Consider the following 25,980-nt stretch of genomic DNA (forward strand, 5'->3'; position numbering starts at 1 on the left):
CAGGTGCGCCGCAGGTCCGAGTCGCCCACCGCTCCGCTCCGCTTTTGCGTCAACAACCCCGAGAGTGCGTCCGGTGCTGCCTCGCGTTCCGTCCGAACCGAAGCATGCTCACTTAAGGGCCGGACACGCGCGCCCACAACACAGCGACAATGCCAAGGAAACATTATTTGCCAAATATCATGGAAGCGCTCGCGGTCGTCACTGTGCTCAAGATGCTCTCTAGTGGTGAGATACATTTCATCTTTTTCTCCATTTAAAACGGAAATTTTTTCATTTAAAATGTGTTATTGTTCTAAAAAGTCATAATTTTGATGATTTCCCTCCTATTTTATTTTAAATAGCCGTGCGTATGATAATCTTACATTGAATTTTAATTTAATTTTAAACCAAATAAATAATTAGTTTTTAACATTATGTAATAATTGCCGAATATTGCGCGTTAAGTTCTGTTTGGGGAGCAGTAAAGGCGCGCTTTGCAGCGAAATTGAGAGCGGATGTTGCGGAGAGGCATAAAAGCAGGCTGACGTGTCCATTATTTTTCCGACTCTCTGCAAACCAAAACGCCGCCATCATTTTTCGTCCAAATGCTGCAAACATGGCGCACGTTTCAGATCTCGCTCGCCTGATAAATCGGCCTCGCGCCAACTCAAAACATCGAAATTCGATCGACGTCATAGGTTTTATTGCTTTTCGCTTCGGTGCAGCTGGAAGGAAAATATCTATTGCAATATGGAAACAAAATTTGAAGCTGAAATGGAATGAAAATTCAGTTTTCTTTCAATATATCATCATGATAATTTTAAATTATTAAAATTGAGCCGCAAAATATTTATTTAAATGCTAAGAAAATGTCAATGGGTGAAAATAATATTAATTTTAAATTAAGATGGTATTAAAAACCGTCTTTCCGAAGAAATCTTCTTCAAAATGAATTAAACATTAAACTTTGCTTCCTAGAGAATCTTAAAAATGATCGAATTTCGTTGAAACCGGCCTTAAGATTTCTATAAACTGCTTAAAAACAAAGAAAATTAAATCTGCGCGTCCCATTTGCGATTATTCCGTGCCCAGTTCAATTTAAAAAAATCAATAATAATTGGAAACGATTGAAATTGACTCAAAACGGTTCACTTTAAGTATCGGCTTGTCACTTTTCGATCATTGTCCCCCTTCGTCCGTGCGTTGGCTCGGCGGCCGGGCCGGGAAAGCGTCAGTTCAACGAACTCGCTCGCTCGCCAGCGCATTTCCAAGGTCCGAGTGAGGCCCTGAGCCAGGGTGACGAACGCTCGAGCAGGAAAATGGTCGTGGCAGACAAGGTTGGACACAAAACCGACGACATAAAACTGCGAATAGAGCGAGCGAACGAGAGTTGAACGCCTGCAACTTTGGAAATTATGCAACCTGTGCGTTCTTGAAGCGTTTCTTGAGACGCGAAAGCATAAGCTCAAGGCGTCAAGCTCTGCCGCAAGCAGTGAATTTCACGAGATAAATATGAGCGATTGTAAGGGAAACGTTTAATCAAAGAGAATCACTTTTTTGCGAAAGATAAATTTAGTTACGGCAAGAGGATTTTTTCAAAATCATTAAATTGTAAATTAAAATAATATTTGTATATGTAAAAATTGAAAAACAAGAAAAGAAACAGAAATTTTGATAAATAATCAAAAACTATAAAGATTTTATAATTTGTTTAAATTATTTTTTATAGTTGTGTATGATTATTTAAATTCACAAGCGTAGCCAGGTGACCGATATCAGGGTGGGTTACCCAGAGAAAGGTCGTCAGGGTAGGTCAGGTTGAAGGTATTGCCGAGACGAATTGATTGAGACCTCGTGAGTTAAAATCCATCGACCCGTCGAATTTTAACAAAAATAACGACTTTTCCAAAATTCACACATTCAAAAATTCGTAGCAATTCGAAAAACGTCCCAATTTTTCAAAACGGGACACGGTAGGATCCGCCTCACTGAGGCACGTCGAACGGTGCCTAAATCAACCCCCTCTGACCCATAGAGCCCTAGCTGGGCCCCAAAAGCCAAAATTTTTGAAGTGTCACTCGTCTTGTTTTATTTTTTTTTATTAATTCTCCTATTTGCTGGAGGCTGTTCGCGACTCACTTTCCCTTAATTTGATACTGCCCAGCATCGACTGGCCGGGATTGGCGGCCAAATTTCCAAAAAGGCTTTTTAATTTGTTTAAATGAATTTTTTATAGCTATGTATGATTATTTAAATTCTTTAAGCAGGTGGCTATTCAAATTACAAATTTTCGTAGCCACCCTCCTCGATTTCTGCACGCAACATGATTTTCCCCTTTTATGAAGTGCCTCCTCGGGCGGCCGCATGACACGACGTGTGAACATAAAGCACAGTTCAGCACCCCCGTCGCGTCTGGTCACGCTTCGCGGACGCAAGGTGCCGTGACAAATTAATCACTTCGGTTTAATTTAGGAATGAATGAGAAAGGAACAGCACCTGTTATGATTCTAGACGGCTGGACAAGTGGAAAAATTAAACATAAATAAAAATTAAAAATATTTTGGAAAGAATAAAATTGCCATCTTCATTTAACAAGCTGAAAATTCAGAATATTTCGCATTGTGGACTAAAGAGGGTTAATTACAAGTGAAATTTAGCTAAATCTAACAATAAAATTCCCTAAATTGCAAAATAAATCGTTATTTTATAATTTATTCTCCTAATTCCTAATTTTCAGATATTATTTCAAAGGAAAATTAAAGGAAAAGATAATTAAAATGCTAAAATCGCCAATTTCGAATAATTAGCAAATTAAAATTGTTAATTAGCGTCACTGCTTCTTTGTGCTTGTTGGTAATTCTGGCGGGGGTGGAGGGGGGGGGCTGCGGGGGCGGGCGATAACCTTGCGTTTGCGCCGGCCGAGCGTGACGCGCTTTGCTTTGCTTCGCGAGCGAGCGAGCGGCGCGCAGCGGAAGCAGATCTGGCCGCGCGCGGTCCCCCACATCCGGCCAGCAGGAAGTATGCATCTGGACCAGCCAGCGCGCGGAGGTCAAAGGTCGCCCGCCGCTTGTTGGTTGTCTCCTTGCTCTCGCCGCCGCTTGCGTGTGGCAACGAATAAAAAAAACGTGCGATCGATGCGTATCGCTCTCGCGGCATTCAACCTGAATGCCTCTCTCCTCTCTTGCGCCACTCTTGCCCACATTATTTTGCAACTATTCGCTCCAAATATTCACAAGTTTCAATAAAATCCATCAATTTAAATTATTTTAATCGCATTAAAGCGAATTCCTTAAATTATACTTGAAATACTATTTTTTAAAAAAAATAGGAAAAAGCATTTTCTGTAAAATCACGATTTATTACACAATTTAGGGATTTTTTCCATAAAGTTCGCACACTATTCGATAAATCGCGACGAGAGGGATCGAAATCAAGCGAAAATATCATGGAAAACCCGTTTAAAGTGGACGTTTCTACAGTAAAAATCCAAATATTTCGAATTTTCTCCAAAATTTCCAGTGCTTGACTACATTTTCTTGGCAGATTTCGATTCCTCTGGTCGAGATCTGTCCAACAGCGTGTTGAAACCTTTCAGGGAAACTCTTTGTTGTGAAATAAAATATTATTTTAAGTAAGGAGACACTCCTCACCATTGGAAAAGCACTTTTCTCAAAAGTTTATGTCAATTTTAGCTTCAACTGAATCCCTAGGGATTTTCCAGGCCTTCTTTAATTAATTGTTCCTCGGTCTTGATTTCATTATTGCACATTGCAGAGATAAACTGCTGCTAAATTTTAGAAAAATAAGAAATATTGTCAACATTGTAAAATATTCTAAATGATTGTTTTCCTCTAAATTTAAATTCCGAGATACTGTAGTCCACTATTTTTTAATTATTATTAAACGGATCAGTTTCTTTTTAATAAATAATTAAAAGTGGCTTCTGTTAAATGGCTAGAGAGGTCTTATAAAATGTAGGACCGAGCAAATTGTCATCGCAGTTTCATTATTTGTGACGTGCCAGCATCGATTCCCCGAACTGAAACCGTGGGGAATCGCTGTTTCCTCGTTTCAGTGTTTTGTCCAACAATGGCGAGAGGGCGCGCTTAATAGCTTCGATTCAGGTCACTAAGTAACTAGGCGAAAAATAGAAACTGCTTTGCCAGCTCCCCTTCCGACTCGTCTATTTTCGCATCAATTAATAAAATTGCAAAATTCTCGATTGCAGCCCAAACCACATGCAACGGTGGAGTGGGCCGATTGGTGTTTGAACGGTTGCTTGACCAGCAACTGCAAGGATTCGACGACGATACGGTCAGTGCAAATTTAAATCAAAAAATAAAAATCATTCAAATTCTTTTAATCCTAAAATAAATAAATAAAAGTCTCAAATTTCGTGGAGTGTGGTTATTAGAACGAATTTTGTGAACAGGTAAAGGACACGTCACCGCCGTTGCGCGTGCTGCAGCGGTGCCAGGAGCTGTGCATCCGCGACCGGACGGCCGTCAACAATTTGGTCCGCACGTGCAGCAGCTTCGATTTCCAGCCGGGCAGCAGGATCGTGAGTCCGCCGAACCCGTACAACGGCGGCCCTCCGCAGAACATGGCGCCCGAGTACACCGAGTCGACCTGCTACCTGACCAGGGAGCAGGCCGCCCCCGACGGCATCGGCAACATGCAACTCGTGCCCAACTCGTACCACTTCAATGAGATTTGCATTTCCTGTGAGTATTTTAAAAGAAAAAACAATTCCTCGCCGATTTCTTGAGTCTAAATAAATACCCTGAGATCAGGGTATGTGATAGGGAGTTTTAAGTCTTAAGAAAGTTTTACAGGAGGCTCAGTTGATTTTTAAGTGCATTTTTGGATTTTTTAGAATTTTCAGTTTTTTTACCTTTTGACCTGAATATATCCAACCCTGAGTGTGCGAAAAATCCGTCCGACCTATGGCTAAATGCCCATGAGATTTTCTTTTCAACGCGGGGTAGCACGGCCCCGTCGGGCCCCTAGGGCCCACGTAGCAGGCCCTCAAACGTGAAAAATGTCCAAATACCACGTTTTTTGGACTTTGAACATTAATAACTCCGGCCCTATGGGTCTGACGGGGCCAAAATAAAAATTAAATTGATGCCCATTAAATTTTGCGTCGAACTATGCTAATATAAACCCGATTGGCGCTGGTTTTTTTTTATCGAAATTAGGTCAAATTGTTTTTTAGGGATGAAAATGGCGATTTTTCGCAGGAAAATAATTAACTCCCTTTTTTTCATCTCAGCAAGCCGAATCGAACTAGACTGCCCGAATATGCGTTACGTTGTCGAGCGGTTCGAAAGGAAAATGCTGAAATTGCCGACTGGAGCGGGAGCGAAGGAGGTGCAAGCGGCCAACAGGGCAGACTGCGAGGAAAAGTGAGCAATCATTTTTAATTTTTAATACAAAATATACATTTTTGTAATCTTCTGCAGATGCTTGAATGAAATGAGCATGGTTTGTCGCTCAGCGACCTTCAATTTCGCAACAAAAACATGCTCCATGAGCAAATTCACGCGCAGAACGCGACCTGAGGCCTTTGAAGATAACCCCGGAACGGTTTACCTCGAGAACGTTTGCCTCAATCGTAAATTTTATTTAATTAATTTTATTCTATTCATTAATGTAATTTTGTAAAAGGTGAAAGACGTTGCGACGGACAAATCGTGTTTATCAGAGAGGAGAACGTCAAGTTGGGAGGCCCCCACGAGATGGAGGTGTTTTTCAACCTGACCCTGGACGAATGCCAATCTCACTGTCTCAAAGCCGAAAAGTATGAAATTAGATAAATTTAATTATTCTTTTTTAAGAGATTAGTGGTCCTAGGTACTTCTGCCGCTCAGTGCAATACCACGAAAGATCGGGCGAATGCATTCTTTCCGACGAGGACTCAATTTCGCAGCGAGAGCAACTCAAATCGGCCACGGGACACCTGCCGCCTCCTCCGGGCGTTGCGTCTGCGCACCGCTCTATCGGACGCCAGGGAGAAAACTACCAATCGAACAGCCCGCACTTGTTCTTCGACCTCGTCTGCCTCGAAAGCTGTGAGTAGTACAAATTCTTAAATAAAAATCCTGACGGGCAAAGCTGGAAATTATCAAAAAAATGGTTTTTTAACCTTTTTAGATGAGTAAAATGCCGATTGTTTAATCTCTACTTGCAGCCAAAGAGTTGTTCTATCGATTCATAATCGTAGAAACACATTTAAAATTATTTAAAACCCTCAAATTTGAAAAAATAGCAAGAATTCTTAGAATCAGAAAATATGTTGATTTTTATTTTATTTTGGTTAAATTACAAATTGAACTCCAATTTTTATTTATTTTTTAAAAAACGAGCAAATTTTTCACGAAACTAGCTAAATTATTGACCCGTGAAATGGTGGCAGCGCAAGGCAACGAGGTGCGCCACCCCGGCGAGACGTCGCACCTGTTTTCGGACCGTCGTCCGGACACGGCGTTCCAGCGGTACCGCAACAGTCGTCTGGCGGGCGAGTTCCACTCGGAGATCACCGGACGCTCGCTGGCCGAGTGTCTGGACGAGTGTCTGCGTCAGACGAGCTTCCAGTGCCGGTCGGCCGTGTACAGCGAGCGCTTCCGCACGTGCCGGCTCAGCCGCTTCAACCAGAAGGACGGCTACAGGGTCATCTACGACGCCGACTACGACTACTACGAGAACCTGATGAGTGAGTAGCGCTTGACATTCTTAATTCGTGTCTCTTCGTGTGCGTGTGCGTTTGTTTGTCTCTGTTCTTATTGCCCCGTGTCGTGTCGTCCTGTGTGCTTTTAGACGTCGGCCCCAAACCTGAGGGCAGCAGCAATACCCTGGACACGCACCGGCCGGCCGCCTCGCAAATATTAGGTAATCCCTTTCCGTCCGCACAACACCATTGGAATCACCCAGCCAGTTTGAAGCATTAATTTGAGATAAATAGATTTTCATGTGGTTCATTGTATGTTTTTCGGGATAGAATTAAGTTTTAGTCTTTTTATTTTTATTAATGCAAAAATCATCTATTTAGATGATTTTTCAACTAACGTGGAAACTCCGATGTCTTCCGGAATGAAAAGTAATTTTTAAATCAGTTTTAGACCTCTGTCTCCGGTTTTCAATTCAAGGAAGAATAATAAAAGGATTTTGGAGCCACAAAATCAATTTAAAAGTTCCATTTTTTAAACTTATCGTTGTTTATTTTCATCCAAGTCAAAGTACATGTTGTTTATAATTTATTTGCTGATTTTTTCTTCCTTCGAGTAAAACACAGTTTGAAAATAAAGTCTTAAAACACGACAACGCGTTAAAACGTAAGATTTCTTTTTAAAAAATTAGCCTGTATATCTATTTTAAATTTTATTTACCTTAAGACCTGATGAAAGATTATAAATAAAGACGAATAATTGAAATTACTACTTAACAAAAGTGCCATCAAACGCCTCAAACGCGTGTGAATTATGCAAATCCCGAAAAAAATATAAATTTGTTCTTATGTTGGTGCATGATTTGGTGACGTTTTTGTTTTATGTTTTGCACGAAATTTCCCACCTTGAAAATTTTGCTAACGAAACAATGCGTCAGGTGGAGGCGGCGTGTACCCGGTGGGCGGCAGTGCGAGCGGCGGCTACGGCGGCGCGGCCTCCGGAGGTTCGTACGGCGGCAGCGCCGGAATCTACGGCGGAAGCGGTGGCCTAGGAGGTGGAGGCGGATATTCCTCCGGAGGCGGTTATTCAGGTTCCTCCGGGGGCGGATATTCTGGCTCCTCTGGAGGCGGCTACTCCGGTTCCTCCGGGGGCGGCTATTACGGAGGCAGTGGCGGAGGCGGAGGCGGATTCGCACAGGGCGGAAGCTACGGCTTCGGAGGCGGCGGTGGAGGCGTCGGAGGCGGCTACCCTGGTGGTTACCCTGGCGGCGGCGGCGGTGTCCGACCCATTCCAGCCATCCCGCCGTACCAAGCAGGCCCACCGCCGCCCCCGTTCAGCGGAGGCAGCAACCTTCTCGGCGGCGCGTACGGCGGGGCCCCGGCGGCCCCGTTCCCTCCTGCAGCCCCCGGATACGGGGGCGGCATCGGAGGCCACCCTGCCGCCGGCGACTCCTTCTACGGCGGCGGCGGAGCAGCAGCACCATTTGGACCGCCCAGGCCAATCAAATGCGACGACCAGGGAGACTCCTTCAGACAGGTGAGAAAAAAATATTTTTTGTAGTCCGCATTTATTTTTTAGAGGAACACCCTGATTTTTTTTGCATGTTGTGTGGGATGTTTAGTGCAGTCAAAATAGCCAAGATTTAAAAAGAATAAAATATAATGCTGTTTTTACGGAAAATCAGCCTGATTTGGTGTTTTTTTCATGTAATATCTTGCTTAAAATAAAAAAAATCCCTATCATTCCCACTTTTAGGTTGGTGTTCGCATGAGGATGCGACAGAACTTCATCAGACGGTTTACGTCGGCTCCTTCGCTGCTCATGTGCGAGAGGGCGTGCGTGGACGTTCACGACTTTATGTGCAGATCTTTCAACTACAGGTTAATTATCTCCTATTTTTTTTTAAATTTCGAAAATTTAAATAAAATATACTGTTTTAGAGCGCCTGCTCATTATTCCGACCGTGACAACTGCGAACTGAGCGACCGAGATTCTCGCGAGCTGGACCACACCAATCCAATGTTCTTCGAGCAAACCGGCGACTCGGACTTTTACGAGCGCTTCGGAGGTGGACGCGCCGGCGGCGACTGTCTCGACGGTAAGACTCCCATTTCAGGTCCTGCCAGGGTTGGAGACCTTTTTTAAAAATTCAACGCTTACACTAAATCCTTAACTAGTCTGATGTACACATTTTTTTATTCAAATTCAAATTAAATTAGTGAAAAAGCACGAAAAACCAGCCTGGAATCGGATCTCAGGTCGGGGTACCCTGAAAAAGGTCGTTAAGGTACCCCAGATCAAAGCGCAGTTCAAGACCTGTCGGTTTGCAGTTAAAGATCGGACAAACGGTGGAATTAAAACAAAAATAAAACCATTTTATTGTAAAATTTCGACTTTTTCGAAAATTGGGTGGAAAAAAATCCGTAGTAATTCAAAAAATGGTCTGATTTTGGAAAACCGAACACGGGTGAATGCTCCTTAACAAAGGGCGTCGATTGAATCTCAAATCGGTGCCGTCCGGCCCATAGGGCCCTTCCTGGGCCCCGAAAACAAAATTATGTCAAAAATAGCGTTTTTTAAAAATTAATAACTCGACTCCTATGGGTCGTAGAGTTAAAAACCAAAGTTTTTCAGACTCGCTGTAAAATTCTGCGTCTGATTATTGATTTCTTAGCCACCATCCGCCCCCGCTTCTGTCAATGCCCCCAAAATCTGTACGATTTTGACTGTATTTTACTTCCTTCTGCATTTAAAGGCGTCGATTTCTCGGGTTTTGCGGTCAAATTCGCTGATTTGGCGATTTATTTTCACGGGAAAATAGGGGAGCGAGGGGCCCAAATGAAAAAAGCTTGGAGTTCGTTTTTTAAAATCGGGGTCTGAAGCAGACGAAGGAAGAGAAAAATTCAGGACAGCATTCACAAGCCTTATATTTTATTTTTATAACTGATTAAAAATTTGACCATTCAAAGTAAACGAATTAAATTAATTTTTGAGTGATAAATTGCCAATTTGTTCCTATTTTGGACCTTAGTGAAGCAGGAGTGCAGCGAGGACGGGATGGAGTTCACGCTGAGGACGACGGAGCCGTTCGTGGGTCGAATCTACACGTACGGCTTCTACGACCGGTGCTTCTTCCGCGGCAACGGCGGCACGACCAACGTGCTGCGCATCAGCGGCGCTCAGGGCTACCCTGACTGCGGCACGCAGCGGGTGAGTTCGGGTTGCAACCCTCGCATGGGGTTGGTTACATTGCATGCGAATGCGGCGGCTAACTTGCATGTCAGTTCGATTCAAGGGGATTGAGATACGACTCGCACCACGGCGGCCAGCACTTCCGCCCGCCAGGGGCCCCTTACGGCCCCGTCGGGCCCTACGGCCCAGCCGGACCCTACGGTCCGGGCCAGTACGGCCCTCAGGGCCCAGGACAGTACGGCGGTGGATACGGGGGGTACGGGGGTGCACCGGGGGGCCCGCAAAACCACCCTGGAGGGCAGCATCCGGTAATTGAGCACGCATGCGGCTCGCCAGACGCAAATTTAATTTCCAAACCAAGTGCTTATTTCTGTGCAACCGTGTTTTCAGCTCGGCGACATGATGACCAACATCGTGGTCGTGCAGTTCAGCGACTACGTCCAGACGGCAAGGGACAAGCGCTACAACCTGACCTGCGTCTTCCGCGGCCCAGGTGAAGCGGTCGTCACCTCCGGATACATCGGAGCGGGGTAATTCTTCATTTCTCACATTATTCCACATTTTTTTAATGCCAATCCTTCTAATAATAATTCTCTGAAAATTAAGATTGATTAATTCTCAGGTTGCCGTTTTTCCCATAAACACAATGTCAAAAAATCTCGTCATTACGTGTTGCGCAAATATTTAAAATTCCTAACCATCAGAATTGCATAAATTACCCATCATTGGACTCGTCTCAACCTCCCCTGCTCAGCTGACGGGTTTTAGGGGTGCTTAAATTCCAACCCCAATCGTTAAAGTATTTTTAAAACCATGAAAAATGCTTTTGAGTACATTTTTACTAAACTAAAATTTCCAAGGGGTTGAAAGGGTGGAGGGTTATAACCCCTTGAACTATTTAGCTATTCAGGGTGGGTCAATAAAAATCTAATGGTGCTTATTTTTTGCAATTCTGATGGTTAGAACCCGAAATTTGGAGTTAACAAATTTAAAAAAGTGGAAAAATTCGTGATTTCGTGTTTTTGACAACATTTGCAACTCCAAATCTCGGGTTCTATCAATCAGAATTTCAAAAACTACCCACCGTTGGACTCATCTTAATCTCCTCTGAGTAGCTAAAAAGTTTAGGGGTGTTTCCTCTCTACCCCTAAGGTGCTATACAGCTTTCAAAATGCAACAGTGCTGAGCGGCACCAGGAACGGTGGTCGCTTTTTATCAAAATTGTAGCAATGGGGATGAAAGGGGGTGGGTTTATGCACCCCTAAACCCATTAGCTGCACAGAGGAGGTTAAGAAGAGTCTAACAGTGTGAGGTTTTTGAAATTTTGATAGTTAGAACTCGAGATTTGGAGTTGACAACTTTAGAGAAACACGAAAAAAAATCGAAAATTCGGGATTTTTCAAGTTTTGATGTGGATTTTATTTAATGAAACTTCTCTGAATCACAGGACAACTTTAAAGCAATTTTTCAAGATTCTAAAACTTAAAGTTTGTTCCATAATTGTTCCCTAAATCCTGTAATTTTTTTTATTTAATTCTGATTTCTAGTCAAAATACATTTTTCAAACTTTGAGAACGAGTATTTAAGTCTGAAAACTACTAAATCGGTCCACAAACAACTAATAATTTTAGAGAAGCACTTGTTGTGGAAAGCAATTTCTGATTTTGAGCCTAATCACTTGCGGCATCCAGCAGTTCTGGCAGTCCGATCCCAATCGAGTATTTGCCGGCGGAAAACTCGCTGAGCTCGCGGGTGCGTCTGCTAATCCTGTACCAGGGCAGACCTACTACTACCATCGCCGTCGGAGACCCGCTTACCTTCCGCCTCGAGGCCCAGGATGGATACAACTACGCGCAGGACATTTTCGCCACAAACGTCATCGCGCGCGACCCCTACACCGGACGCTCCGTCCAACTAATTGATAGATACGGGTAAAGATAAGCTTTTTTTGATAAATGGATATTTTGTGAAAATGCGTTTAATGGTAGATGCCCTGTGGACAACTTCGTCTTCCCGGGACTGGACAGGTCCAGAGAAGGAGACGGGTTGGAGGCCAGATTCAACGCGTTTAAAATTCCAGAGTCAAACTTCCTGCTGTTTGAAGCCACCGTCCGCACTTGCAGAGGAGGATGCCAGCCGGTATGGATGAATTTGCGAATTTTTAAAAGTCTTTTAAGTGCGGAAAATTAAAAAATCTTTTTTTTCCTGATTCAGGAATATTTTAAAATAATTTCCCGTTATATCACAGTCTTGATTTTCACATATTTTGGTGGTGTTGACTATAAGAATGTCCAGTAAAATTGTCGGACCAAAATTTGAAGTGTTTTCCTGGATTTTCATTTTTTTTTAAATAATTTTTTTTAATTTCAAGTCAAATTTTAAAATAGAAGGAAACTTTTTATATTTTTTGAGTAAATACAAAAAATGTAGAAAATTGTAACGTTAATCTACCCTGAAATTTTTGAGACGGTGGTATTTTCAGTTTTAAAGATATTTCATGTTAAAGTTTGGAACCTGGATTCAGGTCAAAAATCGAAATATCTTCTAAATTCGAGATCTTGGCCTCTGCTGGTCAGAAATGCAAAAACTGTATACCGTTTAACTCGTCTTAATGCTCCCTGACGAGCCATAAATGTTTCAGGGTGGTACATCCCACCCCTTTCATCCCTGATCCACCCCTAGCCATATAAGAATTAAAATTCAACTTTTCCAGCTAAAATAAAACAGTATTTATCCTTCAATCTAAAAAATGGTTTTACCCACCCTCCCTAAACAACCCCTAACTCGTCACCCCTCCAAAAATAACCTTTAAAAATTATTTAAAATAAAAAAATCATTCATTTTTCAGGCTTACTGCACTGGACAAGCGGGCAGGAGCGACGCGTCGTTCGGCAGACGGCGTCGAGACGTGAACGGCACCGTCGAGAAAGACCTGGTTGCCGAGAACAACAACGGCACCGAGCAAGGCGAAGAGGAGCACGTGCGCGAGATGATCAAGGTGCTGGAGAACCGGCAGGACATGACGGCGGCGGAGAGCGGCGTCGCCGCGCAGGCCTCCGTCGGGCTGCTCACGGACGCTGTTTGCCTCACCACTGGCGAGTACTACGGACTCATCAGCGCCGTCATCATCATCCTCATCGCCCTGCTGGCCACCGCCGGCATCGCGGCACTTGCTTACAGGTGCGATCGAATTAACACTAAATTTTAGGTCATCGGTCAAGGTAAAAGGTCATTAAGGGTCATTTTCGGAATTTTCCGGGTTTTTTTTGGGATTTTGAACATTTTAAAAATTCGTAATGCCCCTAAAATGTGGTCTCAGGGTACTTAAGAACTTGTTTAAAAATTTCAAGGTGGTGCTCGGCTTCATTTTAATTTAATTTAATTTGAAATTTCTTAAAAAACAATTTCTTCAAAATTTTTGCAAATGTTTGAAACGCCAAATCTCGGGTTCTAAGGGTCCGAAATGCAAAAACTACCCACCATTCGACTTGGCTTGACTTCCCCTAGTGAGCTGAAGGGTTTTTGGGGTACTCATCCCCAACCCCTATTTATTCGCCGAGTCGAAAAATTAATATTTTAAATCGTCTTGGTCTTGTTGGCCACTTTTGAGAGTTTCTCTGGTTTTTCAGGCGCTACTGGAACGTAGAAATGAAAAATGTGGCGGCGGACAGGACGTCATCTAACAACTTCACCACGTGTCCCAGAAACCACGAGTCTGTCACGTCTCGCACGGTCAGCGGGAGCAACTTCAGCTTCATGATTCCCAACTTTGCTCGCAGCGCTTCCAGGTAATTCACGGTTCAGGATACCGCAAAATACTTTAAATCCTAAGGATTCAGACTGTCTTATTTTATAATTTTCTATTTAATTAAAAAAATGGAACCAAAGTAAAATGAAGATTTTTAAAAAAAAATAATCTTCGTTTTAATTTTTTCAAGGGGGTTGATGCAGCTTAGGGGTGGAAATTATGCACCCCTGAACCCTTTAGCTGATCAGGGGAGGTGGAGATGAGTCCAACGGTGGGTATTTTTTGCAATTCTGATAATTAGAACACGAGATTCGGAGTTAACAAAATACGAAAAATTCGTGATTTCGTGTTTTTGACAACTTTTAAAACTCTAAATCTCGTGTTCTAATTATCAGAATTGCAAAAAATGCCCACCGTTGGACTCATCTCCACCTCCCCTGATCAGCTAAAGGGTTCAGGGGTGCGTAATTTCCACCCCTAAGCTGCATCAACCCCCTTGAAAAAATTAAAACGATTTTTTTAATAATAACTATTTTTGTTTTTCTTCTATTTAATTAAAAAAAAATACGATTGCACTTGCAGGGATGACGATTGCAGTTCGACCGCACCGGTGGTGACCGTGAACGGGAGCCGACCGACTTTCGACGACCCGAGCGAGCCGATTTACACGGACCCGTCGCTGTTCGAGCGTTCACGCAGTCTGCGCAGCATCGCGGCGTCGCAGGCGGCCGTCGTGCAGCTGCAGCGCTCGTGACTTGCTTTTCGCGGAAGCCAGCCCGCGCGAATTGGACTTCAAAATTATTTTGCGACACAGCAGTGACGAGAGCTAGAGCCGAAACTGACGCGCAGTGATTTTAGTCCCTAAAAAGAATTAAAAGAAAGAAAGAAAGAAAGAGATGACTTTTGCGAGTGCAAAAACAACGGTGGTGGGTTACAAAAGAAGAGGAAAAAATCAACCTCGGGATTATATATTTTTTTTTCACTCACTGAATTTTGAGACGTGCGCATGCCAGGTAGATAGATAACGAGGGCCACTCCGAAATTGCTGGTGCAACGCAAGTGCCCGCCCGCGCGCGCGCGCGTGGCACTCTAATTTTGTCCTTCTTCAGACCAGTTCCAGGCCGCTCCTTATCTAGCTCAACAGCACGCACATTCTTTTTTTGTGGCGGATTTTTTAAATCATTTTCACTTCATCATTCGTTTTTGCTTTCCCCTGAATTTAGGCAGAGGAAAGCGCTTTTTGCTAGTGCGCGCCGTATGATTTAATATTAATTGAAAATGATGATTTTTAGTTCGTTTCCATAGAGGTTTGGGTTAAGTACAAAATTATAAATTTAAACATAATTATCGCATTTTATAACAAGCGGTGGAGGGAGATTTAGGTTAGCAACACAACATAATCATATCCTAAATGTAATTTATTGTATAATCGACGGACATTTTCCCTGTGTCATTTTCGTGCTAGCTGCATCTTTTGATAATTTGTAATGAATGTTGTATATTTTACAAATAAATATAGCGACTTGATTGATTTCAACTCGTTTTCTTCCAGAAGGTCGAGGAAAAAGCTTGAAAAACACGTTTTATCAAATTTCGTCTAGCCGTCAAATCGTTTTAAAGTATTTTAACTCTATCTAATTGTGAGATAATAAATTCTGAGTCGAGAGCTTTCAAATTAAGTGTTCGGAAACACCTTGATGGGACCAAAATTGCACAAATTTTGAAAGCTCTCGACTTGACCGATTCAACGGAGAGAAAACCTTGCTGGTCGAATCAATACAGAGCTCGTCAGGCATCGTTAAAGTGGCTACCCATGAGATTTAATGATATATTGATCACTCTAATCTCTCCTGGACTCGATTTTTATTAGTTCAGATTAGAATTATGTTTGAAAAATATTATTGTCATCTTTTAAAAATATTTTTCGAATGTCTCATGTACATATTTTTGTATGCTAGAGCTACCCTGACGCCAGGCTTAGAATTTTAACCTGTTTAAATGGTATTTCCTAACCCCAGGAATGACTCCTAGCAGGCTCCCTGCGTCAAAATGATCCGATTTTGCAATTTTTACATTTTACCGGACACAGAAAATGCGGATTTATCAAAATTTGACCTTTTTCTTCTCGAAAAAGTCCTGAAAATTTCTAGGAATATCACAAACACTTGGAACAGCATTTTTCCTATATCTAGAGAAAAAATGTAATATGCGTATTTTGGTTATTCCAAAAATTCAAATTGGGAAAAACTCAAAATAAATTTTGGTGAATATGAAAGTTGGCGGCCATCTAATAAGGCATATTTTAAGACAAAATTTACGGATCTAGCTCCATTAGAACTCGAGATATTCATGATTTTGTCAACTCCAGCGGTTCTTTTCTACAAATTTAACCAAAAAATCAGAAAAATTTATTTGAAATGGCATAATATGCGATTTTAAATAAATTTCTCCTGGAAGAACTGTTATCTGAATGAAATAATTTAATTAAAATGTCAATTTGAATTTTATCAATCCAATTTCCAATTTGCGAGGCGCAGAAGCGACGTAGCCTTCGTCTCGAATTAAGTGTTTGTTTCTCCAATCAATTATAACAACGCCCGCTTGTTTGCAAATAATTTTGTGCCCTTGAAAATGTCGTCAGCAGGCGCGTTGGAGGCTGGTGTAGGCAGCACGTTTTGCCGAGATTCACATACATATTATGCTAGGCTGAACGCAGCGAGAGATAAAATTCAAAGGCGTGGTTTCCAGTTTGTAGCGGTGTGATTCTCGATTCTCGGTGTCACTAGGTTCTTTGCGGTCGACGCGACAACACGACCATCATCATGCCGCCCAGCATCGTGGACATTATCGCCAAGAAGAGGGACGCTCAGCAACTCTCCAAGGAGGAAGTGGAGGCGTTCGTTGCCATGGTCACAGACGGCACCGCGCAGGACTGTCAAATTGGTATTCCCTTCAAAACACGCTCACACACATGCTCCGCAGAATATTTTAAATTTATTTCCACGCGGTTCAAGGTTTTCCTTAACACACACGCGCGTTTATTAAATTCTTCTATTAATTTTAATTAAATATCGAATAAAATTTGTTGGATGAAAGTCGAAAATTATTTCAGGAGCGATGTTGATGGCCATTTATTTAAACGACATGACTGAAGAAGAAACCACACACTTGACCAGAGCTTGCGTGAATTCCGGTACGTATTTTTTACTTGTTTTAGTGAAGAAAATATTTTTTTCAGTATAAAACGTTGCCAAATAGATATTTTAATTTTGAAAATTAAAAATCATTAGTTTAGCGGTAGCAAAAAATGCCAAACTTGTCGCTTAATTGCGCTGACTGTCGCTGTGGTGCTACTGTCTCGATCTGTTTGGTCGCCGGTGTTCTTGTGGCGCCAAAACCGCCGAAATAATCCCGGAATTTCTACAGGAATTTCCTTCAAAAGCGTCTACCGACATTGTAAATATTGACAATGTGTTTGATTTTCTCTTTAATTACTGAACAAGTCATCGGATAAAGCAGAGAAGTATAATTAGCCAACTGAGGAAATGCAGAATATTAAAAATAATTATCATGACGCATTGAGCTTACACTGATCACTGACGTCACCAGTAAATCATATCAAAGATGCCAATGAACTGCACTTTATTATAATTATGTGTTCAGCAGCTGTGTAATTTGTAATTGAGAACATTAATAACTGTCGATGCTTCAGGGGAAGTGTTAGAATGGTGCAAATCGTGGCCCTTGGTCGACAAGCACAGCACCGGCGGCGTCGGCGACAAGGTTTCCATCCCGATGGCACCCGCCCTGGCCGCCTGCAGACTCAAAGTGCCCATGGTGTCGGGCAGGGGCCTCGACTTCACCGGCGGCACCCTCGACAAACTCGAGTCGATCACAGGTACGCCGAGGAACCGAATTTAATTCTTTTAATTTATGGTATAATTTGAAAAAATAAATTAAAACGTTGTTTTAATTTTTAAGAAAATCAGCTCGAAGGGAAACTCTTTGTTGTGAAATAAAATAGAATTTTTCAGCGACTTTTATAAAAAATTTTCTGGTTTATTTTCCAGGATTATTAATTATCCTCTGTTAAGGTTTCAAAGTTGCTCTGAGCAAGGAAGAAATGGAAGGTGCGCTGATCAAGGCCGGCTGCTTCATCGCAGGGCAAACCGAGAAACTCGTGCCGGCGGACCGCGAGCTGTACAAACGGCGCGACGTTACGGGAACCGTCGGATCTGATGCTCTCGTTGTCGGTGAGCACAGAAGTTATTGCAAATAATCAAGTCTCAATTACAAAGTTTGTTATCTCAAGCTTCGATAATTTCGAAGAAAGTGGCGGCTGGAGCCTCGGCTCTCGTCATGGACGTCAAGGTTGGCCGCGCCGCCGTCTTCAAAAGTGAAGAGCGAGCGGTGCAAGTGTCCAAAAAATTGGTATTTATTTTTAAAATATTTTTATAAAGTGAGTTTTAATTTTTTTGTAAGATTGGGACTGCAAACAAGCTGGGATTGAAGACAAAAGCAGTTTTGACGGCGATGGACGTTCCTATTGGAAATTCGGTTGGAAACGCACTCGAAATCGCCGAGTCGATCGAGTGTCTGCGCGGAGGAGGACCAGAAGATTTGCGCACTTTGGTGCTCACACTCAGTAAGGTCGAAGATTGTTATTTAAGTCGCGCAGAAAGATAGGGAACATCTTTAAGATTGCCTCATAATTTTTAATTGATACTGCAAAACGCTGGAAGATGTTTTTCAAATGGTGGAGACTGTCTCCTTACTTGAAATCTGATTTTATTTTACTAAAAAAGAGTATCCCTAAAAGGTAGTTGCACAGAGGAATCTAAATCTGTCAAGAAAATTTGAAAAATTGGAATTTTTTAAATATTGTTTCACTTTAAAACATAGGTGGAGTTCTGCTCCACATGCACGGAGTGGCAGACACAGTGGAGGAAGGGCAGCAACAGGTGGCCAACGCTTTGTCTTCAGGGAAAGGTCTAGAAAAATTCAAGGAGATGCTCGAGTGCCAAGGCGTGGACTCTGCGGTGGCCAACGAGGTTTGCTTTGGGGACATGTGGAAAGTGTTGCCAAAGGCGCAATTCACCACTGATTTAACAGTTGACGCAGACGGTGAGTTTTAATTAGAAGCCCCCAACAGATGGCACCACCGTCAAAATAGCCAAAATCGGCGGGCTAAGAGGGGGGCGTAACCGATGGACTACAATATGGCGGCGCGGACATGGCTCGCCGCTCGTAGGGGGCGTGGTGCGCCGCCATATTCTATTCCCTCGGTTACGCCCTCCTCTTCGGCTGTTATAGAAAGAAATAATTTTCAAACCAGAATTTTAATTAAAATCCAAAGCGGCTAAGGGGATTTTTTTGTCTTTATAGGTTTTGTTGGAGATTTGGACGCATTGGAAATTGCACGCGTTTGTCGGGAGCTGGGCGCCGGCCGGAGCAGAGCGGACCAACAGCTCGACCTCTCAGTCGGAGTGACCCTTCTGAAAAGCGTGGGCGACCAAGTAAAACGCGGCGAACACTGGCTTCGAGTGCATCACTCGAAACAAGAGCTGGACCAAGCGCTGAAAGAGAGGCTGCAAAAGTGCATCAGCACAATTGCGGCCAAGCCGTTGCTCAAGTCGAGAATAATCAAAATCATGGAATGATTTTAAAATAAAATGCCGAGTTTCCATAAAGCGAATTGTATTATTTGGTCCTTCTAGAGCACTACAGAGTAATTTAACGCGTAATAAATATACAATTGTGATGAAACAGTGTGTTTGGCTAAAAGAATTAATTGAAATCACTGTACTGCGCACTCGTTTCAGTCTTGGAATGGTTTAAAATTCGCTTGAGATTGTCATAGAGTCTGTGAAAAAGGCAGGAGCACTTCCCTTCGGTACAGGAGCAAGCGTTAAAATATACAAATTATTTACCAGGTGGCGAGATCAAAGGAAGGACTAGGAGGCATTGGTGGTGGGCGCGAGATTCTCAAAGCTGGGGCTGTGCAGCAACACGAACGAGTCTTCGCTGACGATCGACTCTCTGCCTGCGACGCCGCCGCTGTCCGAAGCCGAGCTGTCAGAGTTCTGGAAGCGCTCCATTATGGCCTCCAGCTGCGGCTGCACGTAGCCCAGCAACGGCCGCTGGCTCGGTTCGGCGGACCAGCACTGCTCCATCAGTCGCCAACACTGTTCGTCAAAGTGCGGCTGTTTCTCAGGACGCAATCCTAGAAAATTAATTTAAATTGTAAATTAATTTGTATAATACAGTAGAGCGGCGGAAATTAAGCTCAAGGGACGCAGAATTTCACGGCGAGTCTGATAAACCTTGACCTTGCACTCTACGACCCATAGGAGCCTAGTTATTAATTTTTAAAGTCGATAAAACGCGATTTGTGAAATTTCAAACTTTTGTTTTTGGGGCCCAGGCGGGGCCCTATGGGCCGGACGGCGTCAAATTGAGTACCAATCGATACCCCTTGGTGAGGCGCGTCCGCGCGTGTGCGATTTTCCGAAATCGGATCATTTTTTGAATATTTACAAATTTTTGTCGGCTGATTTCTTGAAAAAGTAAAAAATTGTTTTAGATTTAATTAAATTCGGCCGTTGGTCCGATCATCGACCACGAACCCTCACCGGACATGTCTTGGAAAGGGCTTTGACCTCCGGTATTCAAACAACCTTTTTCAGGGTACCCAGACCTGAGATCCGTTCCGAGGCCGGTTTTTAACACTTTTTCACTAGTTTTTGGGGCCCAGGCGGGGTCCTATGGGCCGGCCGGCACTGATTCAGGTACCAATTAATGCCCCTTGGTGAGGCGCATCCGCTCGTGTGCTGTTTTATAAAATAGAACCGTTTTTAGAATTTTTACGAATTTTTTGGTGAATGATTTTTCTAAAAAGTCGAAATTTAAAATTAAAATCACCGTGAAACAAATTTTCCCGGATATGCCACCTGGCCATCTGAGCTAGGTATTAGATGGGGCTTGTTTTGTGAAAGTTTTATCAAAATCGATCAGTCTGTTAGTTTTATAGGCGAATATTTCAGTTTCTGCGACAATTGCCGGCTCCAGGTCGCCATATATCTCACGATTTGGGAAAAAATTCTACACACCATGAAATTAAACGACGCGAAATTAACCTGAGAACATTTTAAGACCAAATACGTGCTGATCTGATCAAAATCCTAGCACTAGATGGATTGTGAAGATAGACAAACGTGATTTTGGCACTTTTTCCATAAGGAGACATTGGGAAATCCGAAATTAATATTTTTTTCCAAACGGAGGAAAATTTATGGGTCTTAACAACTTCATCGCATGTGCAGGTCCATTGCCGGTCTGGAAACCAATTTTCAGATTTTTCGCGCCCATAGAAAAATTAAAATTATTTTTTTTCGTTTTTTGGCTTCGCGACGTGCCAATGCTCTTGTACGAAAATGGTTTTATTTTTATTAAAATTCGGCCATTCATCCGATTGTCGACCAGGACCCCTCATCAGATAGGTCTCGGACAGCGCTTTGACCTGGGGTACCCTAACGACCTTTTTCAGGGTACCCCTGCCTGAGATCCGGTTTTTAATGCTTATTTTCAGTAATTTTTGCGGCATTGCAAATTAATATAAAAAATTACCACTTTGGACGTTTTTCCATAGTTGCTCCTTGTTTCCAATCTGGTCAAAGGCGAGCGGCATTTTCACTTTTCCAGTGCACAAGTACCAAAACAAGATGCCAAGCGCGTAGACGTCGACCGAGCTGTCATAGTGGCCGGACAACAGTTCTGGCGCCATGTGAATAGGAGTTCCGACAATGCTGCCAGACATCATGGCCTCAGGAATGCAGAATCCCAAGTCGGTTAGTTTTGCCCGGTTCTCGCCATCCAGCTAAAAATATGAAGAAGTAATAAATTAAGACAATACAATTATTTTTTATTACCAAGACGTTTTTCAGCTTGATGTCCCTGTGAACGAGACCCTGAGCGTGGAGAAAGCGGACTCCTTCGGCCACGTCGACGGCCACTTGCAGCCTCGCCAGCCAGGACATGCCCGACTGCAGGCCGTAGTACAAGTCTTTGCACATTCGGTCCATCATGAGCAGCACGGCAGGAGAGCAGCCGCCTCCATAGCCACAGTCGATCACAGAGCCTCGCACCCGCACAATCCGCCTGTGCTCCGGCAGCGTTCTAAAATAATACAATCAATATATTTAGATTAAAATATAAATTGGAATTAATTATACACACCTAGTATAGTAAAACTCCATGGCCAGGTCGTTCCAATGCTTGTCATCAGGCGGCACGACAGATTTTACGGCGCACGAGGAAAATCCTCCCCACGGATCGCAGGTGAAAACCACCCCGTACTGTCCTCGCCCGATTTCTCGACCCAGCCGCGGCATTCCTGATGTACAAAATAATTAAAAAATAATTTTAAATTAGATTTAAACGTACCGTATCTGACGAGATCGCTCATCGACGTGGTTTCCAGCAAGAGTCGGGCGAGTTGCGGCGCGTGTTGCTTTCTGATTGCCACTCGCTGCTCCTCCGTTCGCTCCAACTTGCCGCAAATTCTATTTTCTAGAGAGCTCAAAGCTTTTTGGAAAGCCTCGTGTGAAGTCCGGATTTTAAACCGAAACTGCAAATGGATGGATTGGTCATGCTACTGGTGAGCACTCAAAACGGGACGCTGCACCTGTGAGCAAATTCCTCGCGCCAGTTTGGAAGCACTGAGTTGGTCCAGGATGTCAGCAGCCACTTTTCTCCGCCAGCCGGAGTCGATGGTCGGAGGCGAGGTCCACGGAACGGGAAATCCTTTCATTAAATTCCTGAACCACTCAAACATGGAAGTGAACGGCGACGAAGGGCAGGCGGATATTTCCACAGAGTACGCAGCACTCAGACTCTGACGGTCGGAAATTTAATTTAAAATCAAATTCATCGAAATTTCATGATTAGAAACCTGTCTCAAGGCATCGGTGGCTCTAATATGGCCCTCCTCTGTGTCCAGGCAGTGCTTTTCCAGACCTTCTAAGCACCTTTGCAGGGTCCCAACGTATGAGTCTTGTAAGCAGCACACAGTGCTCGCCAACTGGGAGGCCACGGCGCTGCTCAGCTTGCTCAAAACCATCTGTTGCACCTCCTAGAAGAGAGAAATAAATTAAAGTCAGGCTTCGGTATTAACTTGTAAATTAATATTTTTTATTTGAACGAGAAAAAGGCTCATCAGGGCCATCAAGACGAGTTAAAATCGGTTATGACGGGAACAATTATTTTGAATTTTTGCCGAAGAAATATACCTTCAACTCATAGAAAACACATTGCGAGACCTGAGTAATTGAGTTTGACAGTTATTTTTAGTTAAAAACAAAAGAATTACTTTGGTAGCAGCTTCGACTGCGAGCAAGCCTTCGCTGTTTCCAGCCACATTGATGGAGGTTTCACACTCTGAAGCCTTATCCAAAAGCGTTTCGCGCAATTCCTGGAGCGTGCGTTCGATGAGGTCTGTAATCTCCTCCTGCTTGTCGCTGGCCACGCGCATCAGGCTCTGGTGCAACTCAGACTCCTTTTCCTGCACGTACTGCAGCCTCTTGGGCGTGATTTGCAGCTCGCGCGCCATGTCGAAGGCGGAGAGGATGAAACTGCGAATGCAGGTCGACTGTACCTGTGAATAAATTAATTTAATGTGTTATTGTTCGCTTGGCACGCATCCCAATATTGAGCCTTGCCTCGGTCAAATGCAAACAAGCTGATACAAGGTGATTTTGCAAGCAGCTCTTGACGAACGCGTTGAATCCGCTTTGATCGTTCACCAAGGAAACCGGGCCAAATTCTGAAATTGTGTAAAATAAAATTTAATTTTCAATGTGGTTTGACAGACAATGATTGAAAGAGGGAGGATCAGGGGTTCCGAAGCGGTTTTCCAGATTTTCCTGCATATTTTAGAAAAGGAGGGCCTCATTTCCCAATTTAGCATTGCGCAAAAAATGCTTTTCCCCACATTTCTCCAATTTTTAATTCAAAATTAAAAACAATAGAAATTTATATTCTCGCTAAAAATTACCTGAGTGGTGTTATTTTTAGTTTTCGAAAAAAAACACCCCTGAAATATCCACACAGGTTCACACGTCATGGAGCACATTTTTTAAAATTCCAAAATCCCAAGGCAATTTCAAAATTTAAAATCAACAGTAGTGACCTTTGTCCTCGACCTAGGACATCAAATTAGTTTCCAGTTCAATCGGGCTTGGCGAGAGGAATCCAAAGCACTCCTCACTTTCCAAATTGCACCGATTTTGTCCTCCGATCCGTGAAATTTTTCCGTCTTTTTTCCCCGGACCGGAAAACTAAAAATAATTTCTCCTTCAAACCTATGCTTTTGAGCTGCTGGTCGATGCGGTCCATGGTGTCCTTCTGCATGCAGACCAGACAAAGCGGCAACTCTGGCCAGTCGGACTTGAGCTGGACCAGGTCGGAGAGAGCCTCGGGACTTAATTCTTCCGAGTTGACGCCGTAGAGAGTTATTGGCAGCACTGAGTCCATTTGAACGTTGCTCCACTTGGAAGACACGAGAACCTGCAGGCCGTCCTTCAACAGAGAGTGGCTCAACTGCACTTCCTTAATCTCAACCTCGTCCCTAGTCGCCTACAAAATAATTTTTTTAAATAATTAACTCTGAACTGTTTAATTACTGAATTACCATTTTGGTCAGCAAATCAATTGGGGGATAGACCGAGTTGGAGTTGACGATGCGCAGGAAGACGTCTTTACTCTCCAACTCGATCCTGTCCGAGCCGAAAATGGACTTGAGCACGTCGAAGCAGTCGGGGCCGACGGCGATGATGGCTGTGAACTTGCGCAAAACATCGTCGACGCGTTGGATTTTCTCTAAGAGGTCGGCTTTTTCTGTCCAAACAACGACTCAAAATTAATCAGGTTCGGGCGAATGAAGGGGACGCAAACAAACCTCCCGGCAAAATGCTGGGGGCGGCGATGTCTTCCAAAAGCTGTCTCGTCTCTCGCAAAATTCTCCGCAAGTCGTAGTTGTTGCGCAAATATCTTTTGAAGCAGCTCAACACCTTGTTCGACATGGTACAGCCCGATTTCAACGGCAGCTCATAATCTGGAAACATGTTACACTCAATTATGTGAGCACACTTGAGATGGACAAACATTGAGAACTGGCGCAAAAGTAAACAATTAATAATGGAGTTTGGAGATAGTGACCTTGCCTTGAGAGCGGTTTTTACAATTTTATTTCACTCACAACGGCTAAATGTCACGGGAAACGGAATTTTTAGAAATTGCCTTACCGCAGTTGTAGGTCGAACCTGTCGATTTTACAACAAAGTGCACAGGTTCTCGAGCAATTCCTTCGAAATTGCAAATATTTTTGCAACTTCGTAAGTACTGCATCAGCAGTGAGTAGAAAGACCAGCGAATCATATGTTGAGATTATTTAGAACAAAGTTTCAGTACCAACATTGACACGCACTACGCCCTTTTGATCGCTTTCTCATACGGACATGTTCCCAGGTTAATTTTATTTTAAATTGGAGGTTGAGCAACAAATTCTTGATAGATTTCCAATCAAAAAATAGGCTTTAATTTTCATTATTGGTAGTAGAAGTTAGGGAATGGTGGTCTGTTAGGTTGGCAACATTTCTCTGACGTCACTGTGGTGCACGAACGCCGCGAACGGTTGCAGTAAGGAGAAGAGTGAGGTTCTTGGTTCATGGCTCATAAAAAAATGTGGAAATATAATCTGTGCGCTAAAATAGCTCGACGGTGGTTTTGATGAGACTTTTTTCAGCAAAATAACGCATCTGCGGTTACCACCATTTGAATAAAATCAAGTTTTCGAGCTTTACAGGCCTAACAATAATAAAATGAGTGAATTTTTCGAAGACGAATTTCCTAAATTGTGATTTTAAAATAAGGAGACAATTTTATTTAGCACGCAAAAAAATTGAAATAGGAACCTGGGAATTACTAGATCATTTTTTCATCAATTTTAGGTAGCATTTCAAGGAAATAATTTTTCTTTGAATTAAAATAGCTCTTTTAGTGTTGAAATTTCTGACACCGACGCCTATCCTGACGCTATATCCAATCAAATGCACTACGGAACAAATCCTGCTCTAATATAGAGTGTGGTGTCGAAAATCATGACGAAACCAAAATCAAAATAAAAGTGTCTCTGTGTAAATGCCCATTTTAAAATGTGTTTTTATCTTATTGGACCTCAAGGCGCCGCAGAATAGTTTAGATCGCGGCCTATCGTAAATTTTCCGTCCCATTAGAACAGACACGATCAGTTGAGAAAAAGGTAAATAAAACAATTCTACTTATTTTTGGTGTTGCGGCTGCAAAAAATGGCAAAGAATTCGTAAAATTCACTTACTT

At 42.9% G+C, this 25,980-nt stretch overlaps 3 protein-coding genes across 14 annotated transcripts; 2 read left to right on the forward strand and 1 right to left on the reverse strand.

The window, feature by feature from the left end:
* Positions 1–15,118, forward strand: nompA (no mechanoreceptor potential A). 12 transcript variants are annotated; one of them, XM_065484232.1, is made up of 20 exons: positions 1–225; positions 4,208–4,293; positions 4,412–4,703; positions 5,255–5,387; positions 5,445–5,596; positions 5,650–5,782; positions 5,827–6,053; positions 6,368–6,694; positions 6,799–6,870; positions 7,585–8,183; positions 8,403–8,527; positions 8,588–8,745; positions 9,679–9,857; positions 9,932–10,147; positions 10,230–10,369; positions 11,531–11,770; positions 11,828–11,978; positions 12,688–13,019; positions 13,469–13,627; positions 14,170–15,118. In XM_065484232.1, exons 1-20 carry the CDS (start codon positions 150–152, stop codon positions 14,339–14,341), a joined length of 3,969 nt encoding a protein of 1,322 aa, XP_065340304.1. In that variant the 5' UTR covers positions 1–149; the 3' UTR covers positions 14,342–15,118. The 12 variants fall into 12 exon arrangements, with proteins under 12 accessions (XP_065340304.1, XP_065340305.1, XP_065340307.1 ...); XM_065484233.1 differs by having other exon boundaries at positions 11,534–11,770; XM_065484235.1 differs by having other exon boundaries at positions 6,398–6,694.
* Positions 15,119–16,369: 1,251 nt separating this feature from the next.
* On the forward strand, positions 16,370–19,277 carry LOC135939577 (thymidine phosphorylase-like). The gene is made up of 8 exons (XM_065484043.1): positions 16,370–16,530; positions 16,700–16,780; positions 17,300–17,485; positions 17,682–17,840; positions 17,900–18,018; positions 18,070–18,232; positions 18,490–18,711; positions 18,973–19,277. The coding sequence occupies exons 1-8, from the start codon at positions 16,410–16,412 to the stop codon at positions 19,245–19,247; spliced, it is 1,326 nt and encodes a 441-aa protein (XP_065340115.1). The 5' UTR covers positions 16,370–16,409; the 3' UTR covers positions 19,248–19,277.
* On the reverse strand, positions 19,268–25,051 carry LOC135939576 (dual serine/threonine and tyrosine protein kinase-like). Its single transcript, XM_065484041.1, has 13 exons — positions 24,888–25,051; positions 24,542–24,697; positions 24,275–24,480; positions 23,946–24,219; positions 23,304–23,407; positions 22,955–23,239; positions 22,538–22,717; positions 22,271–22,480; positions 22,030–22,213; positions 21,823–21,979; positions 21,516–21,762; positions 21,214–21,463; positions 19,268–19,810 (listed from the first exon to the last, which is right to left on the reverse strand). Exons 1-13 carry the CDS (start codon positions 25,018–25,020, stop codon positions 19,542–19,544), a joined length of 2,655 nt encoding a protein of 884 aa, XP_065340113.1. The 5' UTR covers positions 25,021–25,051; the 3' UTR covers positions 19,268–19,541.
* Between the last annotated feature and the right edge of the window lie 929 nt (positions 25,052–25,980).

This window comes from Cloeon dipterum, chromosome 3 (assembly GCF_949628265.1).
Source record: "Cloeon dipterum chromosome 3, ieCloDipt1.1, whole genome shotgun sequence".
Taxonomy (NCBI): domain Eukaryota; kingdom Metazoa; phylum Arthropoda; class Insecta; order Ephemeroptera; family Baetidae; genus Cloeon; species Cloeon dipterum.